At 33.6% G+C, this 22,118-nt stretch overlaps 2 protein-coding genes and 1 long non-coding RNA gene across 3 annotated transcripts; 1 reads left to right on the plus strand and 2 right to left on the minus strand.

Annotated features, from left to right (window-relative positions):
- Positions 1-458: 458 nt before the first annotated feature.
- On the plus strand, positions 459-2,688 carry LOC146739021 (uncharacterized). The gene is made up of 3 exons (XM_085504041.1): positions 459-531; positions 892-1,140; positions 1,358-2,688. Exons 1-3 carry the CDS (start codon positions 459-461, stop codon positions 2,686-2,688), a joined length of 1,653 nt encoding a protein of 550 aa, XP_085360167.1.
- Positions 2,689-10,269: 7,581 nt separating this feature from the next.
- On the minus strand, positions 10,270-10,854 carry LOC144342847 (uncharacterized). Its single transcript, XR_013418836.1, has 2 exons — positions 10,745-10,854; positions 10,270-10,619 (listed from the first exon to the last, which is right to left on the minus strand). It is a non-coding gene; the product is annotated as an uncharacterized LOC144342847 (long non-coding RNA).
- A 6,341-nt stretch (positions 10,855-17,195) lies between these two features.
- LOC144347283 (uncharacterized) lies at positions 17,196-21,471 on the minus strand. The gene is made up of 3 exons (XM_085504042.1): positions 21,445-21,471; positions 21,147-21,312; positions 17,196-18,469 (listed from the first exon to the last, which is right to left on the minus strand). Exons 1-3 carry the CDS (start codon positions 21,469-21,471, stop codon positions 17,196-17,198), a joined length of 1,467 nt encoding a protein of 488 aa, XP_085360168.1.
- Between the last annotated feature and the right edge of the window lie 647 nt (positions 21,472-22,118).

Consider the following 22,118-nt stretch of genomic DNA (forward strand, 5'->3'; position numbering starts at 1 on the left):
GTGATGGTATAACAAAATAACTCATCATTTGTAAATTCAATCCATCGAAAAAGTATAAAGAACATTTTTATAAACAATTTTTAATTATATAAATACACTTTGAAAAGAAACAAGATTTATAAACATAAATCATAAGTACAATACACTACTAGTTAGTGAAGAATGCATCCCCTGGTATTAAGGTATACATATCTAGCATATGCCCAAGAGGTGACAAGATAAACATGTATGTTGACTTCATTAATCAACAGTTCAGAGCTATTGCATAAGAGACAGCTTCAACTTTTATCGAACATAAACATTTTGTGAAAGCTGAAAATGGGTTTAGAGATCGATCTTTATACAATGATAATATCCATTTAAATTTTCGAGGCACAGCTAGATTACTTCAAAGTTTTGCTCTTCATGTACCAATTTTCAAGGGATATAGGGAGGTCAAACACATTCGGAATTATAACATGACTGATGATCCCTCTCATGAATTTTTCAACTGCGGAGAAAAGGGGCACATTAAACGTGTTTGTAGACATGGTATGAAGATAACCTGCCACTCCTGTGGAGAAAAAGGACATAAGATGAAATTCTGCCAGCCCACTATGAAATGATCATATGGCCAAGAAGATCGTGCCTGCTTGAGAAAAGAGGACAAAAAAGCTAGTAAGAGTACAATTACAAAAATAGGATACAACAACATCAGGGGTATTAAAGCTAAGAAGCAAGAAGTATCACAACTCCAACATGTAAATAACATTTCAATTTTTGGTCTTTGTGAGACTTTTACAAAAAAGGATGATGCACAACAAATACCAGATTATAGCTTTATTCAGAAGCCACGTGCAACAAAAGGAGGGGGCATAGGTATTTTAACTCACAGTTCAGTTATAATTTTAGATGATGGATGTCTGGATTCAGACAAAGACTCCTGGAAGAGATTATGGATCAAGATCAAGTTTAAGGGGAATAAGGATACAATGTGTATATGCATTGTATACTTTCCTGTTGAAGGTAGAGATAAGAACTTAGTGGATGAACTTTATCACCAATTACTAGTAGACATAATGACACTGGAAGACCAAGGCAATGATAATATCCTAATTATGGGTGATTTCAATGGTAGAGTAGGCGATTTTATCAAAGATGGTGAAATCACAAAAAAATTTTAATGGCCAGAAACTGATACAGTTTTGCTGTGATTCAGATCTGGTTATGGCAAATAACTTACAGTGTGCTGATGGAAAATTTACATGGTTTAGAAATAATCAGCATTCTATATCGATTATTTTTTGATCTCAAAAAAAATTGAAGAAAACTCAAAGAAATTGTGGAATAGTGGATGATAAATCTATTTTTCACTTAGGAAGTGATCACATTGTCATGATTTTACACCTCAATCAGGTTTCTAATTATCACACAAATCATAGAAAGAAAGAAAAATGGAATATAACTTACAATCAGGAATGGGGACCTTCCCAGGAAGAGCTGTCAAACATATTTGGGGACTGGAAGATTGATAACAGTAGAAAAGATGTAAACATAGCATGGCTTGATCAGATAACTAGTTTAATTACAGTTGCAAACAAATGTATCGGAAAGAAACGTGTCAGTAATAGAAGCAAAGGGTGGTGGGACAAAGAGATAGGAGATGCCATAAATAAAAGAAAGGAAGCCTGTAGACAATACAGAAGTTTCGCAAATGTATCTGGAAATCAAGGGAAAATGGAGGATAGAGATAAACTATGGTCTAATTATATTGACCACAAAAAGAAAGCACAAACATTAATTAATTCAAAAATGATAGAATTTAAAGTGAAACACAGCATAGACATAGCCAAAAAAGGAGGAAGGTCATCGAAACTGTTTTGGCAAAATTTGAAAGGCTTTAAAAATCATGCTAACCAAACATGCATTTATGACATTTTAACCAAAAGTAAAAACATAACAACAAACCCAGAAGTCATTAAGAACAACTTGAAACATTACTGGAATACTTTAGGGAAGATGAATAGGGAAATTAATAATGTAACAAACTTTCATGATCAAATATGTGAGGAACTATATTTAATAAGAAATAATATTTTTAAAAAGGAAATTGATACAAACTCTCCAGTAATTAACACTATAGATATAACAAAAGACGATGTTCTAAAAGCAATACAATCGACCAAATCTGGAAAAGCTTGTGGTCCTGATGAAATCTTCAATGAATTTATTAGGAATGGTGGCGATACAATAACCCAGGCATTAACGCTACTTTTTAAGTCCTTTCTAAAAGAAAACAAAATTCCTGATGGCTGGAAAGAGGGTGTTGTAAAACCAATCCACAAAAAGGGTGATACAAAAGACCTTAACAACTACAGAGATATCACTCTAAATTCCTGTGTTTCAAACATTTACAGTAAAGTTATTGAAACAAAGTTAAGAAAATTTGTTGAAGAAAATAACATTCTGGGAGAAATTCAAGGAGGTTTTAGGGAATATAGGAGATGTGAGGATCATGTGTTTACACTCAAAGGTATAGCGTCCTTAAGGAAATCGAGTAAGAAATCTACTTATGTAGCATTTCTTGATTTCTCAAAAGCGTTTGATAGAGTTTGGAGGGATGGTTTGCGAGTATCCTTGTGGAAAGCAGGAATACAAGGACAATTATGGAATATTATAGATGACATGTACGAGAATGTTTTTAAATAAGGTCAATTTTAATGATATTGAGACTGAATACTTTGAAACCAGTGAAGGTGTAAAACAAGGATGCGTTTTAAGCCCACTACTCTTCTCAATTTATATAAATGAATTTGCAAAAATGTTATTTGAATCAAAACTAGGGGTGAGGATAGGAACACAAATAATTCCAGGGCTTTTTTGGGTAGATGATGTAGCTTTAATAGCAAATGATGCAAGTGAACTTCAAAGTATGCTTGATATAGCAGCTCAGTTCGCTAGTAAATGGAAACTCAGTTATAACCAATCCAAGTCACAGATAATGTATTTTGGCAAGAAACTCCACAAAAAGAACACAATTTGGAAACTTGACATTAAAAGAAAATAAAACGTACAAATATTTAGGCATAACCATATCAAAAACATAGAATGATCATACACAATTTACTGAAGTTTATAAAAAAGGAATGACAATCTTAGCAAATGGCAAATCAATAATTAACCAACACAACAGTTTTAATCGATTTGAGTACGGTGATGTGTTATGGCATAGCATAATCATGCCATCAATGAATTATGGGTGTGGAATATGGTTTCAGGATAGCAGAGAGTTTAAAAAGAAATTACAAAGTATCCAGTACCAATTTGGGAAATTTTTATTCAAAGTAAACAGAAATGTGGCAGGACCTGCAGTTTTGGGGGACTTAGGATGGAAAGACTTGAATTACATCCAAGATAAAGTGCGGATTCAATACCTGGATAGACTTCAGAAAATGAAAAACAATAGATGGACTAAAATGGTTTTTAAAGAAATGAATACTCAGTATAAAAACAAAGTTAAACTGGCTTTGAATTGGCCTAAATATGTAGAAAACATTCTAGTGACTAATGGCATGGATCATATCTATGTAAATGAAATACCCCAAAATCCAAAATGGATAAGAAGTTTTATCAAAATCAGTGAAGAAAATGAAATAAACATGTTTACACAAAATTTAGAAAAGATGAAATCATTAAAACACTACTGTTGGAATAAAAGAAACATTAAAAAAGAAAATTACATAATGAATCCTTATGATCATCATGGTATCTCTTTTGTCTTTAAAACTAGGTCAAACTCTTTAGATCTTGAAGGTAACACAATGGGATAGAAAATTACAGGGGTAATGGAATTTGTGGAGTTTGCAATCAGGGCAAAGAAGACATTTACCACTTTCTTTATATTTGTACGTCATCTAATCATATTAGAAAGGAATTTTATTTAGCATTAGAAACCTCACTGAGAAACAATGTTGAATCTTCATCACTAATGAATAGTTTTCTTTCAGGGGGGTTGAATTATAGGTTCAATTTACATTTTGGTGATACACTATGGAACATAAATGAAAATGTGGGAAATACCTCATCAGCTTTAATTAGGAAATATGTAACTGATTTATGGCAATATAGAAAAGAAATGATAAATGTAATTTAAATATATGTATTACTGTTTTCATGCTGCCGATACAAAGGTTGAATAAACATTATTATTATTATTATTATTATTATTATTATTACAATTTACTCCAGAAAAACAATTTTCTTAGTACATTCCTACATTCTTGCATACTAATGAGGGATTCAGACACATTTCAAGCTGAACAATTTTTTTGGACTAACAACAAAGCTGGCCAATCCTTTCCCAGCAACAAAAATCATTCGGAGTAGAAAACAGTTCACTAGTTTTCAGCAAAACCTGGGACCATATTAAATGTAAAATCCCTTCGCATGTTATATATTCATGACTTTGACAAGTGATATCAACCAGCGTCTGAGACTGTAACACACACCTTATTTTAATCACGATTGTTGTTTTAGTAACGCCAAATTACAAATTATATTCCCATTTCATTAAACATTATCATTCTAAGTTTTGTACGGTTTCATATTGACTGTATTGACATAACAAAGACAGCCTTTGATTGTGAAGCCTTAGATTCTTCAGACGAGAAGTTGTCAACCCCTTTGAACGATATAGTACAAGTACATTTCTTTTGCAGGCTCACTAATTTTTATTCTATTGTTTCTAAAAAAAATCTATATTTGTGTTGTAAATGCTATGATAATCACGCAATCACTCTTCTACACTGATTGATGAAAGAAGCCACACAAGTTAAACTTTTGTTTGCTATGCATAAACAACTTAGCTGTTACAGTGCTATCTTGTCTATCTTGATTTATGCATCTTCTTACTGCGGCCAGCTACACTCGTTGCATGAGCAGTTGGTGCAAACCATACAAAAATAAGAAACTCTATTGATAGTAAGCATGTCATTGCTGTATAGCTTCCAGTCCCAGCAGTACATTTTCACGCCAACTCAAACACGGGTTGGTACTGATTTGATCCAAATCGACAATTAGGCTTTTGATTCAATGGAACATCTTAGTGTAACCAAATCTGACTCGTAGTTAGCGCAGTACACAATATAATGTGCATACTTAATGAATGTTTCCACCCCCCATAGTGCCTTTTAACAGCAGATAATAAGGTAGCAAATGAATTTCCCCACTCCTGAAAATCAGCTTGTAAACCATGATCAGTTCCCACACATTCCCACTGGTGAACATTTACAGATTTGTGGGGACCAATGAAGACGGGGAATCTAAATTCACGCTATCGTTATTAGTGATAGTATAGCCCAGTTCTTGATACCCCCTTCACAATCAATTCCACGGCACAGACCACTGTCATTGAATTCCAAGAAAACATGCGTAAAGTATGTGTAATTTGTCAAGTAAACCAATTTAATTTAGCTTGTAATGGCAATTATCCAACTATCATTTTAGAAGAGTTAAATTGGTATTGGTAATGCCAATCTGTCAAATAGGGTATATGTCAAATAGGGTATATGGAGATCCCGACATGATGTAAACTACACAATATACAACTCAAATGCAGATACATACAGGGAATGAATAAAACTGTAGAAAACATGTTCATTGCTATATCAGAAAAAAATGGGCGGCACCCGGTGTTGCTGTGAGTACTGCAATTTGATATATTGCAATGGGGAATAGTTTAACTCATTGTTTGAAAAAAATAGAATAACAAGATTAGCAGTGGACTATATTTATTGAATAATGTCACAGTCTCCCATTGGCAACATTTTAAAAGCAAAATTACAGAAACTGTAGTCAGATTTCCAGGATAAGTTCAGACAATCAATCGCGTGGAATATACAGCTGTTTTATACCACCCTATTTACTCATTCAGTTGAGTTTAAATACCCATACCGTATATGATATCGCAACCAATAAACTTACACTAGTTTAGCTCTATCTACCAGCACAAATTAAAGGGAAATAAACATTAACTAATGTGTCTGCATATATTTCACTAGTATTTTTATTCGCCAAAATTTGCTTATATTACAAAGTTTAGGATCTGTTATACATGAGTTTTAATATTTTTATGAGGAACATTGGTATTTATTGTTCTTGGAATACCCTTTTAATTGGGCTTTATGTAAAAAGCATATAAACATAAGGTTAACATTTAGTTGGTTTTGCTAATAGCTAAGGGTAATGATAATAATAATATCAACAGTACTCAAATTTGATTTTTTTTTTGTCATTTCCCCTTGTGGAATTTTGTTCTGAATCCAATTGTAAAAATGGTTTTTATTTGTTTCTTGAATAATGCTATTAGCAATGTGTATATACTATATGTATGATTATAATAGAGAATACACTAGATAATCACTAATAGGACATAATAACGAACATCGACCCCGACGAGTGTTTGGATTTACATTGAATCATGTGGTTGTATATTTGTATGTCAAATTCAATATACAGGTTGACCTGATCTCTCATCAGAGGTGCTGCCTGTGCGCTGATTAGTTTCATTACATAGTCAGAATGGGGTGTAAGCGACGAAATTCCCCCTCAAAATACGTTTTTTGAACCCTGTGCGATCTTGCAGTAAACAGAAAATGGTATATTAACTACTATTTGATGCAATTTAATATAACTTTAATTCATACACGGCAATCGTGTACGACATTCTCAACTATCCTGTTAGTCTGTTATCAAGTAGCTCGGCTTTTCAGTAAAGCAAATAAAGTACATTACGATTGTTGAATTACATCACGAATATAATGAACAATTATTTAATCTCTTGTTTTGTGTTGTTATGTATAATTGCAAAGTTTCAATCAATGCATTATCATCGATACATTGCAACACTGCTCTTGGCTACATTTGAATATTGCTGCCTATAGTAACTGTGTACAGCAAAAGTGTATTTTTTTTGAAGAATGGTTTTATTTTAGTTGTCAAAACAAAACCCTTGGCAATTTTCAATCGAGCAAGCAGACGTTTTTATGTTATTTTGTCACTACACACAAACACAATTATTATAATTCATCTTTCTCAGGGGCAATTAATAAGCAATTAAGTTTTAATCACAACTGTTTTCTTGATTGTCCAAGTGCTACTCCATATGCGAAGGTAGTATGATATCACAATCTGAAAAAAATATATATATATATATATATATTTATACAATGCGATTGGCGTATTTAATGGGATTTATCCGCCAAATAGTATAGAATAAAGCTGTGTTTGTCTGTGCTCTTTTAAATGTTTCTTGAAATACCAAAACAAAATTGATTATCTGTTAGAACCACACAGTACATGGTGTGAGGACAAATAAACATATCACCAGTTATTTTCATCATTGTGTAATTAACAATAATATATTTTACTAACCGTCTTGGACAATACCTGTTTCACAAACGTACGACATCATGTAATGACAAAATTCGTTGTCCCATTTGTAGCTATAATGTTTCCTATAATTATTATAACAAATATAACAAGTGACTTAAATACAGTGCAATCAATGGGTGATTACTCTTGATTGTTGTTGAGTTATAATTATATTACATTATTGTGTGTTTCATGATTTTAATAAAGTGCAACAATTCCTGCATCACATTACGTTGCGTGCTTGCGTACAATTTTAATGCGACGACTTTAGCACTATAAAATAGATGTGTCCTTACCGCAATAGCACACAATTCTGGTCAATAGCGTCTGGTTGATCGGGTGCCCAGTTTTGGTACCCTGTTAGTGGTGAGTTATCTGTCACCCAATCAAAGTTAGCAACTGTCCAACCATTACTACCAGACGAAAAGTCACTCAACCCAATCCAGACATCATTAACATATGGTTGGTGAGATGAAATGTACTGCGTGATGCAAATTTCTGACTCCGCATCCCGAATTTTGATGAGTTTTAGACCAATGTTTTTACATCCCGAATCCGCATTTCTCCAGCTTGCTCTGATACTAATAAATTCGTATGTAACACATCTGATTGTTATAGGCGAGGAGGCTGTAAAACCTAATACATGTAAACTGTTTTTAAATTTCAGAAATAATTTTCATGGAAAAATGTTTGTCAAAAAGCAAACCATGTTATTCGAAGCACCTTGTTATATGTAAACATTTAGTTTCGCTAAAGAATGTTTTCAATTCGGAAAAATAAATGTTGCTGTTTTATTTTAATTTGTAGGTGTAATTGTTAGAATCAGTTGTTTGCAAAAGCATTTGAATGTGATAATTTAATGAATAAATGAAGGAATTAATTAATTAATTGGACGATTAATTTGTAATTTGTACAACATGGTTAACCTTTGAGGTCAAAATGCTATATTAGTAACTTAATTAGTAATTTGAAATGTCTTGGCGACATAATGCGGTGTATAACTGACACTGGGAATGCCAACTTCAATGTCATCCAATTTAACTTCGTTTCAATACTTCGCAAACATTATACTGAATGGATAATATACATACTCTCTGTTTTGCATATCAAATCGCATGACATTTTGTCTAGTTTCAGGTCGTATCCATGGTTACAAGTGCAGTAATGTGTTGACTCATTTTCATCTACCAAATGGCAGTTATGCGCACATCCACCATTGTTGACTTCACACGGAGTAAGCTCTGAATAAGAGTAAACAGTAAAATCAGTGCATAGGATTCCCGGCTAGGCAAATGAATAATGATTTCAGACAATCCCATAATTTCAATACTGAAACACAGCATTCCAAGCATCATACTTTTAGGAAAGTTAAAATAGCCGATACTAGTTTTCAACGAAACCACATATATAATAATTAGTATATTTTAAATTTAGACAAACCCTACGTAACAGAATGATCGCGCCCGTGATGTGATAGTACTAAGACTATAACTTGTAACAACAAATATTGCAAATATAGTACATGACAGGGCTGTGTGGCCATCTCCCTATCAAATGTGAAATTTAATAATGGCACCCATAGAATAGGGTCACCAAATAAGTATAGTCTTCACTGCTTCAGTATAAACTAAATGAAGTACAATCTCATGGTCACTGGTAGCCTACCGGTAACTAGTAGCCTAGTGGTTGTCACATCAGACTCATGGCCTGTAGAACTAAGTTCAAATCCTACCTTAAGCTGAACATCAAAGGGTCGACCCCTACCACAGACTCAATGGAAAGGCCAATTCCACTGGCCGAGATTAATTCACTAACGAATGCGACTTTGGGGGAACCTTGGTTAAGGTTCTCACGTGCGAATATAATACTTATATATATTGTATTCAAAAATTCACTTGTTGAATCTAGAAATAAAAATTACTTTAAAATTTTGTTGTTAAAATCAGCAAATAGGTCCCCAAAACGAACATATTTGTGTGACAAAAACTTATGATCAATGTGCATAGAAGGTTAATCAGTTATTTGTGATTGTAACTTTTAAATTGAGGAACTACAAGTTAATTGACAATTGTTTTATTTTCATGTTAGAGTGAATCATGCCAGGTCTGTCAAACATTTTAATTAAAAGACTGTTAGGAATATACTTTAACTGAACGTACACAAGATTTGTTGAGTACATGAGGTACTATCAACGATTGGTCTGAAATCGCAAATGCGTTATTATAAAACACTGCTGTTTTAAAGAAAAACACTTTTATTGTTTTGGGGTAAAACATTTAAAGTGTTTATAAGCTTGTCCCCACTTTAAAAACACTTAACGTGTTTCTACCAGGGATATGTATAAAAATAATTGTTATTATCACAACACTTTTATAGTGATTTTAATAGAAAATATTATGAAAAGTGTTCCCGCTAGGAACATTCATTGAAAAGTGCTTATCATCGCAACACGTTTAAAAGTGATTTTACAAGACACATATTTTTATGATCACGACACGTAGAAAAGTGTTTCAATCGAGGACATATTTTAATGAAGTGTTTACAATCACAACTCTTTGAAAAGTGACTTCTCTGGACACACATTCTGAAATGTGTTTCAACCAGAAATATCTATCGGAAAAGTGCTTATCATCTCAACACTTGTACTGATGCTTTCACTGATGTTTTCTCTTAAAACACATTCTGAGTATTGACAATGCTTGTAACAGAGACACATTTTAAAAGGTAATTCTACTGATAACATTGTAAATAAACATTATTATTATCATTTTGGAAAGTGTTAATGATATATCAAATGTTGTGTTCCATGATCAAACACCTTGAACTATTGTACAGTAATCACAACATGCAATAAATAAATCACATAATCAAGTCAGTATTTATTCCTAAATATAAAAATTAATAAGGTAACTTTGAGTGTAACATTTAAAAACACAGACATATATAGTTGTTGTAAAAATAATAGCAATCGCATGAAGAAGTGTCGTCGACTTATGTGCTATCGAATAAGTGCACTGAAATTCAAACCTTTCGTGAAACCGTAGATACAATAGCAAATAATTGTGAACAAACTGACACTTCAAAACAAATCAGTAATAACTGGAACGAACAATAACATAGATAAACCCTTTCTCATTGAGTGCCCAATCTCTTCCCATGTTGTATTGTTAATGCAGTCTCTCCGGGCACATCAAATTCCTGGCAAAAAACTAAATAAAATTGTGAAACAATTAATTTAAGAAATCATCAATTATAGATGTTAAATGGTTTGATTGCTTATTTTCACCATTTTTAAAATCACCTTCTGATACTGGTGTATCATAACTATATTTACCTTACCAGAGTTCTTCTGGCATCAAGTACGAGGGCACTGCACCAACAATAACACCATAACAGGACATAATTAATTCAAAATTTTAGCAATAACATCTTGGTCGCCCCGATCTTTACTCCTTAAAATCTGAAGAGTATAATATTATCAAAATCCAGTGAGTAATGTTTAAATAATTATCATCATTGGTTGAAGCAATGCGATATTTGTATCAGAATTATTTGATGTAAAATATTATTGTTATAAACTAACGCACATGTAATGAAAACGAATTGAACTGCATTTTCCTCCTAAAATCTGCCTAAAATTTCTATGATTTTATAACTCGGCTAGTAACTCGATTGGTAACTCGGATCTATGTCTGAGGGGTGTCGGCAAAGAAGTTTTGCAGCATGGAATTATAATGAAATGAATGGAGGCCACTGCAAACGGTATTGCAATACACAGCTGCCTTTGCTGGCTCTATCAACTTCACTTTCCACACGTTTCGCAACGGAGTAACAATGTCATCATACCTTCAGGTTTATTTGGAATAATAAATTCCGGTTCCTTCTTTCTTCGAAAAATGCAAAAGGCGTCATTCGATCCAAGTTGTTGTTACTGCTTTAACGATTATGGCACCTGTCTACACACTCCCGATAGCATAATTCAATCGTTGAATGAGCGTGCGCACGACACAAGTTATCAGTTACTTGAACACACAATATATAATAGTGTTAATTGTGAACACCATCGTTCACGAAAGGTATCTCAAAATGTTTCCAAAATAGCAAACAAAATTATTGTTCAGTATTTGTTTTCATATTGTATTTATTGTATTAATGAAATTTCCAATAATAAATGGTTACGTTTTATAAGAAACTTAAAGGAGCTCGTTTAAATCATACGCAAATTTTCACAGGTGTGAGGTAATCACTATTGGATGGAATTCAACATTGAGGCTCCGCCAATGAAATAATAGCTACGAAGAAAATCAATCTAATGATTATATCACAGGGAATTAAGGATGTAGTAGAGGTTATTGCAATGGCATACCACATTTCTGAAGCAACATATTCTTTAAATCCCATCAAGTTAAATATTTTAGAAAGCTTATTTTAAAAAAAGGGTACCGTGTGATCATTGTCAAATAGAGTTGTGTTATTTTTGAAGAAACCGAAATAAGACCTAAGAAATGTTTTTCGCGGTACTTGGAGATACTATAAAAGGTTTGAATTCAATTTCCCGCTTCTCGTCTATTGTTGCCTGACCTAGATATTGACCTCCTTTTAAAAACATCGTCAACGTTGTTTTGAAATGATACCCCACATCACAGTTCTCAATAGGGAGAGTTGTGTCGTATTTTCTAAAGTCAAATTGGTAGACAATCTACCTTTGCCAGATTTCATTCGCAGCTATCAGAGAATACCTATGCCAAAAATCACCGTCATGGAGCACCTGGGAGTCGAGATCAACTCTCTAGACTAACCCCAAATACCGATTTTTTTTATGCGTGAAAAATCACAAAAACATAAACACACACTGTATCTCAGATTAACTCAAAATGTATTACCCTCTTAAACGATCATTACAATTGTTTTTCTAGTTGAATGCATGCTTTATATATTCGTATAAGAGAATGTTGGAAAAAAAAGGAAATTAGAAATTTTCAAAGAAAAAACAACTCTTTTAAATCCTTTACGCCTGTTTAGCACTGCGTCTTCCAGCTTACTAACTCGAACATTGATAACACCGTGCACGTTTAATTCCATAGGTTATTAAACTTGTGACAGGTACATGGTATACACAGCTGTTTATTATAGTATTTAGAATTATTACATTTATCGCTAAATGTACAGTATGTCTGCCGACAATAGTGACATGTGTGATCATTTTTTGTGATATATTTGCATATAGTCGATAATAAGCAATGTTCTGTATATAAACACTAATTATATAGTGTGGTGTTTAGGTTGAAACATTGCATGTATGTTTGTATTTCAAAATAAAACAGTTTGCAAACAAAGTGTATTAGTTACTCTTATGAACTTGTGTACATAAACATTTATGAAACATTCTTATATATTTAGTAGAGTGTTTTACCTTGAAACATTGCATGTGTGTTTGTTTTCTGAAGTGCTCCAATATAAAACAATTTGAAAGAAAAATAATGAACACGCATGTGACTTATACATTTACACTTTGCGAAACGTTTTCACAGTCTGGTGTTTAGGGTTATCAAGAAAGATGTTAAAATCGCGTATGAGAATGGACAGATGTGATTGGAACTAAAACCATTTATCATTTGGCCACAAGGTACTTAAATTAAACGTTTCTTGATTTCCAGTTATACAGGTTGGTAAGACTATAAGCGTACACGCAATTATTTCTTCCACAACTTGGTGCTTGACATAGAACTATTTTCTGAAAGTAGTGTCTTGACCATCTCATTATGCGTTGAATTCGTCACCTTCGGTGATTGTCTAGTTCACATATATACCATAAAGTATATTTACGGGTTCCAACACATTTCACTCAATTTTGTGAATACTGTGCTTACATAAAGTTGGATTCATTAATCCCTGAATTTCCTATCAAACACTCTAATAACACATCTATGTCCCCGCAAAACACTCAAGTAGTGTTTTATTTTGAAAAGTGCAGTTTTGTGTGTTTACAATGTGCTTAATTCTCATCAGAGTTTTAATAACTCTCAAAAACACTTTGCTAAAAACAATAAAACACTACTGTTTTTAATTGCAACAGCGTACTTTCAAATAAATAAAACTGTATGTTTTAATGAAAAAACACATGAAAGTGCTCCATAGATTTAAAGTAGTCACAACGTATGTAGATATTCCAAGGAATGTGCTGTAGCAATACAATTAAAACACGCGCGACGGACCTCGTGTACTACAGTATAACACCACTGCATTCTCCGAAAAACTGACAAAAGGTAAATTACATTGAGAAATAGTGCGCTGCAAATAACGCCACAGATCAAAGCCGTTGTTCGGTCGTGACATTCTTTCACTCGAACTATAATTTCGACCTCGTTTTATTTGAGATTCAGCGTTTTACTTTCTTGAGTGTAGTAGCTTGCTATATAATATCTGTAAAAATCACCAGAGGGGAGCCTTATTATGACACGTTCTTTTGAATTTTATTCGGCATGGTCCGTTGTTGGAGCCACATAAATTAACACAAGTGCATCTAGATTGTACCATGGAACACCATATTTTACCGACATATGCCGGGTCTCGATAGAGTGGATTGGCTAGAAACCCCGAAAACATGAAAACCTCGGAAGTTAGGAAATTAAAAACAAACATAAAAAATGTGCGAGGCGATTTCATGAAATACGATCTCTCGATACAGCAAAACAAAATGATTGCCATAGATCAACTTGATATGGTCGTTTGATGGCGCAATTTCATGAAACCCTCTTCCATTCGGTTGATCGAATCTTCGCTTAGTCTATTTGTAGTATTTGGCGATAATTGAATAGAACTATTTAGCTTTGCAATTCGGGGTAAACTAGGAGATTTCACACATTAATGAAAAGGGACACACTAATTTAGTAATATCAAAATCACTTAAAACACAGTTATCTCTAGTATCAGGGAGAATTACCTTTCTGTCGCGTTTCGTCCTCTTCTTCATTGCATGCGTGGTAATTTATCAATTTTGAGAGGTTGCAGTTGTTTAATTTTCACTAGCACTACTATGTTATGAAACAGATGGAGTCAAGCGGCAACCTTTTGTTTTTTATAGTCATTGTGCGAATCCTTTGTATCAATTATGTTATGAATTGTAAAATACACGAACATAGGCGCACAAGTTTCGTGTCATTGACGAGGCTATTAATATTCGGCGAAATTGTAAAACAATGAATTAGCAAGATTCAAGATGGAATAAGGACACCTTTTGCTCTTACCGACCTAAACATGTCATGTAGTTAGTGAAGATTACATGCTGGTTGTAATGTTTGCGAGTCAATAAAGACAGACACTGTTGCAACACGTGTGGCCACGTCCAAGCTTTATTCCAGACTGCCCGTACTCCCAAAATCAACGGACTCCCTAGCACAATTGTCATTCATAACATACTACATGTACAATGAACTACTGACTCCCTAGTATAATTGTCATTCTTAATATATTACATTCCTCCTTAATTTGTAATTTCCCGAACTGAAAATATAATTTAAATACGTCTTATCTTAATTACTACAAACCTATATAAGTTAGGTTAGTCTGTTAGTATATTAGTATATTAGTATATCAGTTATTCCAATTATTTTTCGTTTTTTTTTTCTTTCACAGTCTGCTCTTATCCGACATATAGTGTATTACTAACTACATTACTTATTTTCAAATTCAATGAAAAATCACAAGAAATATCACCATAAGTATCAATTATTCAACTATAACATCATCAAGTATATCAAGTATATCAACTCGAAAAAATCGAAATGAATGTTCAATATAAATTCTAAATCACATAAAAATTCATAGTCCCGTTCAATTTAATATTGCAGTCTGTCCGGCGGTTTCATTTCTCTCACAGGATATCTTTCTATTTCTCGTTCTGGGATCTGATTACCATTTCCATTATTCCTACCATTACCGTGTTCACCATTACCATTATTTTGTTTACCATTACGTTTACATTACCATTATGTTTACCATTACCATTATGCTTACCATTACCATTATATTTTTTACCATTACCATCAACCATATTTCCGATATTTTTCTTGTATGAAATAATTTGGTCGCCATGTCGCCTCATCATCTTGTCCGGGGTCTTCACCGTATAAGATACAGGGCCACTCCTTTCTACAATTTGTCCGGGTATCCATTTTTCCCCTTCTCTAAAATTTCTTATCATTACTGTTTCACCAATGTCGAATTCTTTATGCTTTCTTTGTTTACCGTGATAGTATTTCTGATTGGTTTGACGTTGTACTACATGACCTTGTATATTTGGTTTTAATAAATCTAGCCTGGTCCTCAGTTGTCTTTGTAAAAATAATTCTGATGGACTGGTTCCAGTTGTACTATGTACTGCACAACGGTAAAACAACAAAAAGTTTGTCAGGATTACATTAATGTCTTTGTTATCCTTCCTTCCTGATTTCATTGCAGATTTAAACGTTTGTACAAATCGTTCGGCTTCACCATTAGTTGCAGGGTGGTAAGGTGGTGAAAAGTTGTGTTTAATTCCATTTATTTTCATAAAATGAGAAAACTCGTGGGAAGTATATTGTGGACCATTGTCAGAAACCAATTGCTCAGGTAACCCACAAGTCGCAAACAATTGTCTTAAAACTTGTATAGTTTTTGTCGATGTTGTTGTTGTCATTGGAATTACTTCTGGCCATTTTGAAGACGCATCAACCACTATCAAATACATCATTCCCATGAATGGCCCAGCAAAATCAACGTGAATTCTTTGCCACACTTTAGTAGGCCAATTCCATGGATGCAAAGGTTGTGCCGGTGGGTTGTTTCTGACAACTTGACAAGCAGGACACCCTTTTACTAACTCTTCAATGTCTCTATCAATACCTGGCCACCAAACATGTATTCTTGCAAGAGATTTCATCTTTACAATTCCAAGGTGACCTTGATGGAGTTCTTCTAACACGCGATGACGAAATTGGTGGTGAGGCATCACAAGCTAATTTCAATGGCAGTTTTTCACTGTAATGGACTAAGACATGGGCTGAACTCAGTTCATCTTTCAGTGATCGAAAGGAAGCATCGCACTCATCTGTCCATTTCCAGGGCACATTTTTCTCCAGTAGATGGTTGAGTGGATGGGCTAACATTGCCAAATTTGGAATGAATTTGCCATAATAGTTTAAAATTCCTAGAAAGGATTTCAATTGGTGTAAATTCTGTGGTTTAGGTGCGTTGTTTATCGCCTCGACTTTCTTCCTCGTAGTGTGAATACCTTCAGCATCAACCATATACCCCATAAATTCAACACTATCTTTCATAAATTGACACTTACTTTTGTTAAGTCGCAAACCATAATCTTGCAGTCGTTGTAGGACTTTCTTCAGGTTGTCTATGTGTTCCGCGACATCCTTTCCAGTTATTAACAAATCATCAATTCGACACACCACTCCAGTTAACTCTTAGTATTTTTTTCCATAGTTTTCTGAAACAACGCTGGGGCAGAAGCAACTCCAAACGGCAACAGTGTATAGCTATAAAGTCCTTTATGAGTGCTGATGGTTACATATGCTTTTGATTTATCATCAAGTGATATTTGTTGATATGCATGGGTTAAATCTAATTTAGTAAATTTCTTTCCGCCATTCAAGGTTGCAAACATATCCTCTGGGCTAGGTAGTGGATATTGGTCGATACATAATACAGGGTTGATTGTTACTTTATAGTCACCGCATATTCTAATGGCACCATTGGGTTTTGGTACAGGAACAATCGGTGCTGCCCAATCACTAATCAACTTTTTCAATTACTTTCATTCTTTCCAACCTATTCAAGTCGTTTTCAATTGCCGTTCGCAAGGCATATGGAACAGGTCTAGGTTTGACAAATTTAGGTGTAGCATCTGGCTGTACGACCAATTCAGCTTTAATACCCTTCAGTGTACCTAATTCATCCTGAAACAATTCTTGGTACTGATCTAACACACTTCCAATATCGCTTGATACGCGATTAACACTTGACCAATCTACCTTTAATTTTGACAACCAATCTCTGCCGAATAAAGAAGGACCCGAACCCCGAATTACGGTAAGTGGTAAATATACTTGCTGTTCATTATACTGTACTTTCGCTGTCATCTGAAGTATTTTCAATGGCTCTCCAGTATACGTTTTAAGCGACACTGTTGGTTTGTTTAATTTGACACTGCCCAACCTGTGTTTCCATGTTTCTTCAGAAATAATAGAGACAGAAGCACCAGTGTCCAATTCCATTTCAAGTTTAACACCATTCACTTCTGGATGTAAAACTATATTAGCTGTAGAATTAGTAGTATTATGAACACAACCAATATAATATTCAGGAATATCGTTCCCCTCAGTATCACTGTCCGAAGAAGGTGAATTATCTTGCCAAACACATTTTATACGCGATTTCCTTTTGTTCACTGATGTACGTGATTGAGTGGCACGGCAAACAATGGCTATGTGACCTCTTTTGTTACACTTCCTACACAACTTCTCTTTGTAATAACACTTGTCTGGAAAATGGTTTGTCTTGCCACAACGAAAACAGGGTTTTTTAGCATAGCTATTTGTTTTGGAATACACTGCACATACTTCATGCTCTTTTGTATTGGCTTGCAACTCACTGGCTTGTTTATTTGCAGTTTCATAACTCTGAGCAAGTTCAAACGCACGATCAAGGGTTAGACCTGACACAGTTAACAATTTCTTTTGTGTAACAGAATCCCGCATTCCACACACAAACCTGTCACGCAGAGCTTCATTCAAAAAGGTTCCGAATTCACATTTTTCAGCAAGGTGTCTGAGCTCGGCTAAAAATTTAGCAACAGATTCTCCGACCAGTTGGTTGCGACCATGGAATTTAAATCGCTCCGCAATTGTTAATGGCCTTGGGTTATAATTAGTATTCAATATTTCCACGAGTTCACTGAACGGTTTGGTTGAGGGTTTCACTGGAGCTAACACATTTCTGAGAATATCGTACGTCTTAGGACCAATGACGATACGAAATATGGCGACTTGCTTACCCTCGTCAGTAACTTCATTTGTTTTGAAGTATTGGTTCAGTCTTTACGTATACGAAACCCAATTTTCGCCTTCTGTAAACTCTTCTATTTTCCCCAGTAAAGCCATGATGGTTTCTTCATTCAACCATTCATATTTCAAACACGTCTACCAGGTTTATGAGATCCTGCCGACTACGCCATTGTAATGTTTGTGAGTCAATAAAAACAGACACTGTTGCAACACGTGTGGCCACGTCCAAGCTTTATTCCAGACTGCCCGTACTCCCAAAATCTACGGACTCCCTAGCATAATTGTCATTCATAACATACTACAATGAACTACTGACTCCCTAGCATAATTGTCATTCTTAATATATTACACTGGTGGCTTGTACAGTTGTTACATTTATCACATATTACTTAACACGTCAAACTAAGGTTTTAAACTCAACATTACCGACAATACAACTTCAATGAGGTTATATACAGTTACGTAAGAGGGTGTACAGTGCAAACTATTTCCAGTGTAGGGCCACACGAGTCGTCCATAACGCTAACTTGGAAACATTGCCTTTTACTTTTTTTTTGTTAATGAATCAAAGCCTTATGAATTATATCATTTTTTTCTAAATAATAGTGTTTAATCATATATTGCATATTGCGTTATATTTGACATTTGTCATACGGAAATATATAGTATATGTATCACATTATCACATTATAACGTGATGATTTCAATATTTTAAAACATTAACTTAAAACGTCCCCAAATTAACCGACATTTTGACACATGTTTAACAAGTATGTACTCGCCTAATGTGACAATGACAATTAGTAATATTACTTGTCAATGCTAATAATAGTACTTGTCTGAGGCTTACCTAATTACCTAGCAATTCGATATGTTGATAGGTTGACTGATTATTTCAAACTTATACCTTATCTTAATTTGTCAATGTACACAGCAATTGGCTTTCAAATAAAAATATTGTTTTTAATGATATTGATAACTTTGGGCATGTTTTATTCAGTAAATATATACTGCAATGCCGACCGAACAAATCATTTTACATTACAACTTGTATGCTCTACAATGTATTTGTGAAATTACAAATACCAGATGCACGTAATTAACATTCAGATTAAGTTTGAAAAAAGTGCCACCTAATTTTGGCAATAGCATGTAATATCAACCTCAAATGCATTTTGTAATGATATGGCATAGTAACTAATGCATTGTTTTCTAGACGGAAGACAGCTAATATGATGAAATTTAAGCAATCAAATGGTCAGTATTTGATTTGAGTAAAAAATACCACATACAAAATGTACAACAAAATTGGTCACACCTTGTATTGTTTATTACATCGTCCCGCATTCTGTTATATCACAAATATATTTAACAAAATGAACATTGATTAGGATTACAGAATTCCATTTAAATATATTAAATTCTGAGAGTTCCAATGAAAAAATAAACCATACCATTTTAATGACAAATGTAAAACATAAATATAAAAATATACCCCATCTATTTAAGTCGAAGAACTGCTCAATTTGTAAATTGTAACAGAAAATATAGAATCAACCGTGTAAAATGTCTTGTACTAGAAGTGCTTTGAAACAAATTGATTTGTGAGTAAAATACTCTCACCAGACGAAATGTACACACTTTCTATTATTGGTTGCTAGGAGATTAATAGTCTGTAGACAGGCCGTTATCTTTGAATCGATTTACAATTTATGAGCAGCGAGTACAGTTTATAGAATATGTTCTTTAATCTTTGTTGCCTTTTTATAATTAATGTCACAAATATTCTTTTATAACGCCCTTGTCATAAACCTTCACAAATGTTTTCCAATATATTTTAGGGAAAGAGATTCGACTAGCCACATTGCAGTATTTATGTTTCCCTGCCATAGATTATTGAAAAGTTTATTATTATTATTACAATTCATATTTTCATAATTTACTCGCATGTATTTACTTTAGCTACCTATTTATTGATTTCCTTGTAATATTTAAAATCTATGGCGAGTAAATAGTATTATTAATATTAATTATGAACAAACGTGGTAAATTTGTATCACATTTAAAAAGTGGGGTACATTTTCGAAAATGTTAGGAAATGTCTTGCATCCTGAGTGACTAGAAGTTGAATTTTCTTTCAAATATCTGTGTTTTTTAACAAACAGGATAAAGTGAGTGTATGTAAACTGTAAATATTCTTTTGAGAACCATTTATAACATAAATTATCAATCACCAAACTGTAAAACATATTGAAACTTTAATGTATATATTAAAAATAATATTACGTTATTATTAAACATTAAATTGCTAGCCTGGTCCAAAAATCAACGGCTATTATCGACTTATTTTGTTTAAATGTACGTCACGTAATGTTTATTATTTTTTAGACGTTAGATTGTGAACCACACATTATTATCGATAATTACAAAGTCGCTGCGCCCGCGACATCAACACGTGTTTTATTCAGAGAAACTCTCTATACCCACGCACAAATTAAATATTTCCTACAGAACACTGAAATTGTGTAGATATATTCAAAGCGCTTCGTCTGTTTTACACATAACATAAGATGATATACCAGTTTTAAAAATTAAAATATTGCAAAATAGTGAATGTAAACTTATCATATTTAAAATTATTTCAATCCATGGCTATATTATAGCATAATTCAGTCGTACCTGATATATTGCGCAAGGAGGCAGTTTGAACGTTTTCTCTGTCACGTCCGACTATTGTACCTATTCCGCCTACGATTATTCCTAACGCAACTGTTGAACCCAGTAAAGAAAGCATCAGTACAATGATTTTTCTGCGACGTTTTTTCTTGACATTGACGATTTGGTCCTGTGTGAAAAAAAATAGCTTAATTACACTGCAACGAAGGGTTCATCTAGTACACAGCAATGTAGTAAAACGCATGCTAATTACAGTACAAATGAAAATGAAAATCTGGAATACTTTCATATATACACTTACGCTGTTCTCAGATTCAACTCGATTCATTGTAAACCAAGCAACTTAAGAATACGGTAGGATCGAATCAGCCAACCAACCATTCAGCACAGTAAGTCAGTATGAGATATTCAGACTTGTTGATTGTGTTGATATAAATACTGTATAAAGGAATAATTTCACGAGGCGTGGAATGGAAATATATTATTTTATGCATACTATAATAAAAATGTACTAATAATTCAAAACTACGTATTGTAGGCGGTGCCTGTTTAAAAATAGCGTTAATGTTTGAAAGATACGTGTTTTAAATACATTGAATAATTGTCTATAATTATTATTTTAAATACATGGTCGTTTAAAATGTTGTATATGATTTTTAATGCTGTGTGCATCATGAAAATGACGTGAATATTTTTTTTCATTTTTACAAGTTTAAGTGTATCCTATAATGATGTGTATTTTTTATCAAATGACGTGTGTTTTAAAGCGCGACGTCGCGCTACGCATGTGCGACATTTGTGTTGATGAACATTGATTTTCCCACAATTCAATGCGCACTTCTAATACAAATCACAAGTATGGGGTTTTACCGGGAGGCGACTTGCACTAATTACCGTCGGTGACTCCTTCGATACCTTATACCTTATATAACATGGTAAGTGAGTGTGATAAAGTAATGTAATAATGTTTATTAT

This window comes from Saccoglossus kowalevskii, chromosome 9 (assembly GCF_978046115.1).
Source record: "Saccoglossus kowalevskii chromosome 9, keSacKowa6.1, whole genome shotgun sequence".
Classification (NCBI taxonomy): Eukaryota; Metazoa; Hemichordata; class Enteropneusta; family Harrimaniidae; genus Saccoglossus; species Saccoglossus kowalevskii.

Bases quoted from the DNA above. Each gene is read 5' to 3' on its own strand.
- LOC146739021 (XM_085504041.1), top strand. From the start codon at position 459: ATGACTGATGATCCCTCTCATGAATTTTTCAACTGCGGAGAAAAGGGG. The intron at 532-891 runs GTATGAAGATAA...TTATAATTTTAG, and splicing joins TAAACGTGTTTGTAGACATG to ATGATGGATGTCTGGATTCA. The intron at 1,141-1,357 runs GTGAAATCACAA...TTTTTCACTTAG, and splicing joins AGGCGATTTTATCAAAGATG to GAAGTGATCACATTGTCATG.
- LOC144347283 (XM_085504042.1), bottom strand. From the start codon at position 21,471: ATGAATCGAGTTGAATCTGAGAACAGC. The intron at 21,313-21,444 runs GTAAGTGTATAT...TTTTTCACACAG, and splicing joins GAGTTGAATCTGAGAACAGC to GACCAAATCGTCAATGTCAA. The intron at 18,470-21,146 runs GTACGACTGAAT...AAACAAATGAAG, and splicing joins CTCCTTGCGCAATATATCAG to TTACTGACGAGGGTAAGCAA.